Source organism: Coregonus lavaretus (assembly GCF_964263955.1).
Source record: "Coregonus lavaretus genome assembly, contig: HAP1_SCAFFOLD_2431, whole genome shotgun sequence".
Lineage (NCBI taxonomy): Eukaryota > Metazoa > Chordata > Actinopteri > Salmoniformes > Salmonidae > Coregonus > Coregonus lavaretus.
The window spans coordinates 72,735-81,419 of record NW_028157715.1 but is presented as its reverse complement, the minus strand read 5'-3'; the positions used below and the strand labels follow the sequence as shown (position 1 = coordinate 81,419).

At 45.1% G+C, this 8,685-nt stretch overlaps 1 protein-coding gene across 1 annotated transcript; it reads right to left on the bottom strand.

Annotated features, from left to right (window-relative positions):
- Positions 1-6,452: 6,452 nt before the first annotated feature.
- Positions 6,453-8,288, bottom strand: LOC311125007 (sodium/calcium exchanger 1-like; the record flags this gene model as incomplete). The annotated part of the gene is made up of 1 exon (XM_084199096.1): positions 6,453-8,288. One exon carries the CDS (start codon positions 8,286-8,288, stop codon positions 6,453-6,455), a length of 1,836 nt encoding a protein of 611 aa, XP_084055222.1.
- Positions 8,289-8,685: the final 397 nt, after the last annotated feature.

Sequence of the window (8,685 nt, the reverse complement as noted above, 5' to 3'; positions counted from 1 at the left end):
TAGGAAAGTCACTGACTATTCTGAGTTGAATGTCTGTTTTTACCCATAACCCGTGATGTAAACCGGGGCAAATGTCAGTGGCAGCAGCAGTTCTAGCTGCAAGAGCATTGTATTTGGTACAAATTATTCCCTAAGTTCGAGACCTCAGCTGAATTTGGTAATGAACGGTGTGGCTGTTGAGCAAGTTGAGGAGACTAAATTACTTGACGTTACCTTAGATTGTAAACTGTCATGGTCAAACATATCGATTCAATGTTTGTGGCCGGTCCATGATAAAGAGATGATCTGCTTTTTTGACACCACACTCCACAAAGCAAGTCCTGCAGGCTCTAGTTTTATCTGATCTTGATTATTTTCCAGTCATATGGTCAAGTGCTGCAAAGAAGGACCTAGTTAAGCTGCAGCTGGCCCAGAACAGAGCAGCACATGTTGCTCTTTCTTGTAATGAGAGGGCTAATATCAATACTATGCATGCCAGTCTTTCTTGGCTATGAGTTGAGGAAAAACTGATTGCATCGCTTCTTGTTTTTATAAGAAACAATGTGTTGGAAATTCCAAATTGTTTGCATAGTCAACTTACACACAGCACTGATACACACACTTACCCCACCAGACATGCCACCAGGGGTCTTTTCATAGTCCCCAGGTCTAGAACAAATTCAAGGAAACGTACAGTATTATACAGAGTCATGATTGCATGGAACTCCCTTCCATCTCATATAGAGCGAACAGCAAACCTGGTTTTAAAAAACAGATAAAACAACACCTCACGGCACAACGCCTCTCCCCCATGTGACCTACTTTTTGTGTGTATGTACTGACATGTATGTGTAACTGATCAATGAAAACACACACGCACATTACATGTTAATGTTTTTAGATTTATATAAATTGTAAAGTTTTTTGTCTGTAATGTCTTTTTCGTGTCAGACCCCAGTAAGACTAGCTGTCGCCATTGCCATTCGCTAATGGGGATCCTAATAAAATAAAACATCTAGCAGGGTGACAGCAGGGTGAGAAGGTCATTTCACACCTTGAGCAGCCATGTTGCGTGTAAACAGCCCAGGGTGACCACAAAGCCATGACGTCAGTCCCATGAATACAAACATACTGTACAATCACACTCCTGAAACTACATGTATAATGTACACAACCAGAGGTATAATGTACACAGGATTTGAACACACAGAAAGACAGAAAGATTCATAACACAGACTTTAATCATATTTATTTACTCGCACACACTCACTCACACACACACACACACACACACACACACACACACACACACACACACAGTCTTGTACAACTAACCTTGTGGGGACACACAATTCAGTCCCATTCAAAATCCTATTTCCCCTAACCACTAAGCCTAACCCTAAACCTAACCCTGACCCATACTCTTACCCTAACCCTAACCTTAACCCTAACCTTAACCCCAACCCTAAACCTAACCATAGCTCCTAACCCTAACACTAATCCTAGCTCCTAACCCTAACCCTAAACCTAATTCTAAGCCTAACACCAATTCGAACCTTAACCCTAAACCCCCTAGAAATAGCCTTTGACCATCAAAATGTCCCCAGTTGGTCAAATATTTGTTTGTTTACTCTTCTTGTGGGGACTTCTTGTTAAACACGTCCACACACACACACACACACACACACACACACACACACACACACGCACACACACGTCCACACACACACACACACACAGATCCAAGATCAGCTCTCCTGTATCATGTCCACACACAGTCACACCTTTCAGTGATAAGAGGATTGAGGATTTTGTTCCTTAGAATAATCCATAAAATCATCAATCTAATGGACCCATACTAGCCATGTCATCTGTGAACCCAACCACAGAACCCACCGGCATAACCCTAAAACAGACGGACAGAAAATCTCCCAAATTGCTGCCTGTTGATTAGCCATGCTAATGAATTGAATCTGTTTCCCGTACAACAGGCCTGTCAGAGAGGCTGCGACATGGACATAAAGACCACACAGAAGCCTCATTACTGACTAAAGACTCAACTTTGGGGGGACGGCGCCTCTGACGTGACAAGCACTCGCACAGGAGGGATGGAGGGAGGAAGTGGAATGGCATGGTGTGGAGGGGCCAGTGACTAGCGTAGCAAAAGGCTCCGGCAGTTTGCGCAAATTGAAATATCTCTGTTAATAAGGATCTCCATCCAACTCCTCTTAGTGCAACCTAAGAGGTCTGTCTCTTTAGGCGGTGCTGGTGTATCTGGGATGTGGACTGGAGGGGTGGAATGGGATGTACAGGGCCTTGCAAAATTATTCATCCCCCTTGGCGTTTTTCCTATTTTGTTGCATTACAACGTGTAATTTAAATTGATTTTTATTTGGATTTCATGTAATGGACATACACAAAATAGTAAAAATTGTTGAAGTGAAATGAAAAAAATTACTTGTTTCAGAAAATTCTAAAAAATAAATAACGGAAAAGTGGTGCGTGCATATGTATTCACCCACTTTGCGATGAAGCCCCTAAATAAGATCTGGTGCAACCAGATACCTTCAGAAGTCACATAATTAGTTAAATAAAGTCCACCTGTGTGCAATCTAAGTGTCACATGATTTCAGTGTTCTGAAAGGCCCCAGAGTCTGCAACACCACTAAGCAAGGGGCACCACCAAGCAAGCGGCACCATGAAGACCAAGGAGCTCTCCAAACAGGTCTCCACACAAGTTGTGGAGAAGTACAGATCAGGGTTGAGTTATAAAAAAATATAAGAAACCTTTAACATCCCACGGAGCACCATTAAATCCATTATTAAAAATGGAAAGAATATGGCACCACAACAAACCTGCCAAGAGAGGGCCGCCCACCAAAACTCACGGACCAGGCAAGGAGGGCATTAATCAGAGAGGCAACAAAGAGACCAAAGCTCCACAGCGGAGATTGGAGTATATGTCCATAGGACCACTTTAAGCCGTACACTCCACAGAGCTGGGCTTTACGGAAGACTGGCCAGAAAAAAGCTCTTGCTTAAAGAAAATAATAAGCAAACAGGTTTGGTGTTCGCCAAAAGTCATGTGGGAGACTCCCCAAACATATGGAAGAAGGTACTCTGGTCAGATGAGACTAAAATTGAGCTTTTTGGCCATCAAGGAAAACGCTATGTCTGGCGCAAAACCAACACCTCTCATCACCACGAGAACACCATCCCCATAGTGAAGCATGGTGGTGGCAGCATCATGCTGTGGGGATGTTTTTCATCGGCACGGACTGGGAAACCGGTCAGAATTGAAGGAATTGGCGCTAAATACAGGGAAATTCTTGAGGGAAACCTGTTTCAGACTTCCAGAGATTTGAGACTGGGACGGAGGTTCACCTTCCAGCAGGACAATGACCCTAAGCATACTGCTAAAGCAACACTCGAGTGGTTTAAGGGGAAACATTTACATGTCTTGGAATGGCCTAGTCAAAGCCCAGACCTCAATCCAATTGAGAATCTGTGGTATGACTTAAAGATTGCTGTACACCAGCGGAACCCATCCAACTTGAAGGAGCTGGAGCAGTTTTGCCTTGAAGAATGGGCAAAAGTCCCAGTGGCTAGATGTGCCAAGCTTATAGAGACAAGATACTTGCAGCTGTAATTGCTGCAAAAGCTGTCTCTACAAAGTATTGACTTTGGGGGGGGGAAGGGGGGGGGGTGAACAGTTATGCATGCTCAAGTTTTATGTTTTTTTGTCTTATTTCTTCTTTGTTTCACAACAAAACATATTTTGCATCTTCAAAGTGGTAGGCATGTTGTGTAAATCAAATGATACAAACCCCAAAAAAATATATTTTAATTCCAGGTTGTAAGGCAACAAAATAGGATAAATGCCAAGGGGGGTGAATACTTTCGCAAGCCACTGTAAATGGAGCTCCACACTGGAGGAATACGATTCATTTGAGTGTCACAGTGTGTTTGTTTTTGAGTAACAGTAACAGCTTATTAGGTGAATGTGTGTTAATTAAATATTTGTAAGAAACTTAAGCGTATTAAGTGATAAGGAAACATGAAGGAAGTTAAGAGCTTTCGTTTGGGTGGCAGTTTTGGCAGTTTTGGCTAACTCGCTACTCAATACGCAACTTGTCTTTTAATTTTCCTTTCTGGGCGAGGTTCAGAGTGAAAGTTAACCTCAGGTTCCATTAGTACATCAAGAGCAATGAGTTGTACCGTTTTAAATCACAAAGATTCTGTCCATCCTCACATTAGTTGCTCTATCAAAACACTATAATTTGCCCAACCTGCCACTCTCCAGTAATTTGCTCAATCTATCCTCTGGTCAAACAAACTGCAATCACAGCCAGTGCACCACCAGCCCATCTCTCCAAGCAGTCTTCTCAGGCCCTCATATCCAATGGAGACAAATTACGCTTCGCTTTCTGATGGGAAACCCAAGTGAAAGAGGAGAGAGCAAAAAATTATCCTCTCCTGGTTTGACTGCGACACAAATTGAGGAGGGAGCTTGCAGCTGAATTAGGGTAGAGGCAGCCCCCGGGCACTCCAATTTAGATAATCTACTTCGTAATTCATTTTTCTAGAGTTACAACATCCTCTACCCTTTTTGGATGTGTTCAAGGGCTTGTTGGGAGGTGTTTAACACGTGTTTCCAGCTCTCTGGTAGGAGGTTTAGCCTTCTTGTCGTCTGAAAATGAATACGGACTGTGATACGGACTCCTGTCCACTCAGAGGTCAACATTACTTTGCTCCAAACATTGCTAGAATAAAATTCTAACCCTGAAATATACTGTGGCAAGATATTTAATAAAAAGTTAAAATGTAGATACTGCTATAATTTTAGTGGAAATGAAACAAACTATCTGATATCATATTGCCATATTAAAACCCAATTACACAATTGCGAGCACAATTACAACACAGTCAGCTAACACCATTCCATTCCAAGCCGAAAACTCCAGAAAATAAAAACTGATGTTTAATTAATTCAACGTCCAGTTCTACCGTTCATTCCTCACCCTTCCCAGAGCTGCTGCTGGTCTAGACTGTAAGCTACTGGTTCCTACAGGTTCCTGTACTGTAGAATACTTACAGACCCACCGCCCCCTCGCCTCTGACGCTCCATCATTTCATTTAGACAAGTGTTCTTAAAATCCACTTAGCAGCGCCGTGAGAGCTACGCTATGGAAACTATGCAATGGGCCTCGGAAAGTTGAACCTGAACATCTGCTTTGAATCTGTTTAGATATGAGCCCTTTTAATTTATCTGTCTCACTCGTCCCCTGCATGTAAAAGTGGGTGACTATGGGGAGAGAGGGAGAGAGAGAGAGGAGAGAGAGAGAGAGAGAGAGAGAGAGAGAGAGAGAGAGAGAGAGAGAGAGAGAGAGAGAGAGAGAGAGAGAGAGAGAGAGAGAGAGAGAGAGAGAGAGAGAGAGGGAGAGAGAGAAAGAGAGAGAAAGAGAGAGAGAGAGAGAGAGAGAGAGAGAGAGAGAGAGAGAGAGAGAGAGAGAGAGGAGAGAGAGAGAGAGAGAGGGGGGAATAGAGAGTCAGAGACAAGCTGCTCTAGCCCAAACCTTAATGTATATGAGACACTCTTTTCAGAACAGTGAATACAGGCATAGAGCCTAACCTGATCATTCAACCCTGAATGCAAAGTCTCTGTCTACTACTAACCATCTCTAATATTAGATTAAATGAGAAAGGGTACACCACTACTGTAGTGGCATATCTGTAAGAAATGCCTGATCCAATCCATACAGTTATCTGAGATGCAGTACAGAAATCACATTAGTGGCAATATAACAACAAAATTACAACAGCAATCAATTAAAGATACATCAACAATGGTCAAAGCTTAAAGAGTTCAGGCTCGTCATGCCCCTGAAATTAATGAGAGCAATCCAACACGGATAAACCTGAGAGCGATCGAAACACAGATGCTGAGAACTCAGCAGAAATCACACATTCGATAAATAAATCAATAAGTAAATGAGTGAATGAATAAAGGAATGAATGAATGAAAGAAGAAGCAGAGAGAAGAGTGGAAACAAAGTGAGTTGATGACGTCTTCTCATGGTACACAAGCAGTCCGCTGCACTGCGACCACGACGTGACACAAACACACTCAGCATCCATCATCATCATCATCATCATCAACATCAACATCAACATCAACATCAACATCAACATCATCATCATCAGCACATGCATACACAGACAAACAAAACCCAGCATCAGCATAGACTACACATGTATAACTAGAGAGACTGACAATAAACTACATTACACAACATATTTCAATAGCCTACTCACTTGTTGAGAAATTTGGCTGAAAGTATTCATTCAAATGTAAAATGTACATGGCCAAAAAAGCATAATAGTACACTAATAAGCAGTGTAATGTCAGCCCCACATATAAAATAAATAAATACTTTAAAATAACATTCACTGTACACAAGTAAAATAAGAACTTACAAGATTTCATCGTTCTGGAACTCCAGGACCCCTTGGGTATCTTCAAAGTCCTCTCCTCCTCCGCGTGCCGTGCCCTCCACAGTCTTGTAGGGCAACATCACGACCCCACGTGCCCCCGACGTACGAAGCACCTTCACCTCCATGGTGCCCACACTCTCACTCACGTGTGCCACAGGCTCCTCAAACGTGAAGATGCCGGCGTGGTCGTCGTCAAAGATGGTCACAGTTGCCGTGGCGGGCAGGCCGAGACAGGCCACCGCCTCCACGTGATTGGTCTCTGGGTTCTCTACCTCCTCCCCCTCTGCCAGCAGCACTTTGACGTTGCTCAGGTGGATCAGGAAGTTCTCGTCCTCCTCAAAGATGTCATCATCGATGATGCCCACGCGGATCTCCTTCTGTGTCTCGCCAGGCTTGAACACCACCACCCCCTCGGTGAACTCGTAGTCCGAGCCCGCGTTGGCTGATCCATCCTCTGTACGGAACTCCACCGACACCGTCTTGGTCAGGTCACCGCCTCGCCGTAGCACGTTAACTGCCACTGTGCCACAGTTCTCCAGGCACTGGTAGGAGCCGGGGTCGAAGTAGATCTTGGAAACGGGGTCGTTATCGACCACATCGGAGCGAACCTCGTGCAAGCTGACGGCCTTGCGGGCCTGGTCAGCCGCATGCTTCTTCAGGATGTTCCCAGCGCCGGTCATGAGCCTGGTGGCCTGGCAGCGGTAGAAGGCCCTGCTCTTCTGCTGCGAACTCAACACCTGGTAGTTGGCCAGTTCAATCAGCTGCTCCATCTCCTTGTCTGGGTGCTTCTGCTTCAGCTCCTTGAGGATCTTGGCCATGTCGCGCCGGGTCTCCTCCTCATCCAGGTCCTTCACGTTCAGCTCCAGCCCCAGAGGCCCATCCAGGAAGTCCGCTGCATGAGAGTTTAGCATCTTTCCGTCCATCTCAATGTCAACTTTGGATGGGAGCGGGCGGTCGCCCTCCGTCTCAATGATCATGCCTCGCTGCTTGCCAGTACGGTAGCGCTTGTAGACGTACTTGTAGAAGAGCAGGCGTCGGTCAGCGACCCAGGCGAACAACACGCAGATGGGGAAGAAGAAGAGGGTGAGCAGGCCCTCCCACACCTGCACTATGCCAGGGGAGATGACAGCCAGGATCAGGTAGAGCCAGATGTAGGCAAAGATGCTCCAGGTGGCTGTGACGAAGAAGACGCGCAGGTGCTTGACCTTACGGACCTCCCCGTCCGGCACTACGTACACACAGATGCCGATGATGACAAACATGTTGAAGGCGGCGCTGCCCACGATGGTGCTAGGACCCAAGGCTCCCGCATCAAAACCATGGCCGCAAACCTCAATGACGGACAGTAGGATCTCAGGGGCACTAGAACCCAGGGCCATGAGCGTGAGGTTGGACACTGTCTCGTTCCAGATCCGCACGGTGGTGGTGGTGGTCTCTCCATTGGGTCTCTTGATGGTGATCTCTTTCTCCTGAGAGGTGATGACCTCAATGGACGCCATGAAACGGTCAGCGATGATGGACACTCCAAGGAACATGTACACCAGGGCCACGAAGTAGACTGTCGCCCGTGCCACTTTGTCCCCAAACGAGGGATTCTGAGGTTCCCAGATAGGCAGAATTACCCCTTTTTCGCATGCTGTGCCTGCTGTGGTGCACACAGTAACGTTGCCGCTGGCAGTTGGAGACACAAAATGATCCAAGTCCACGTCCGAGGACATAGCCGTCACATGTTGGAATTTGAGAAACAGGATTGCTACGACAACCACAAGCCGAAGGCCAAGGGAGAGCATGGGGGAGAGCTGAAAGTGTCCCATGATTCTGGAGTGGTGTGCTTCCTCTGCTTCCTAAAGGGTTGGAATTATTGGAAATTTAACACAACTTGCTCTCACTGTAATAATAGCGTAATAATAATATGTAGTAATTCACGTTAATGATAATACAGTGAGGGAAAAAAGTATTTGATCCCCTGCTGATGTTGTACGTTTGCCCACTGACAAAGAAATGATCAGTCTATAATTTTAATGGTAGGTTTATTTGAACAGTGAGAGACAGAATAACACCAAAAAGAATCCAGAAAAACGCATGTCAAAAATGTTATAAATTGATTAGCATTTTAATGAGGGAAATAAGTATTTGACCCCCTCTCAATCAGAAAGATTTCTGGCTCCCAGGTGTCTTTTATACAGGTAACGAGCTGAGATTAGGAGCACA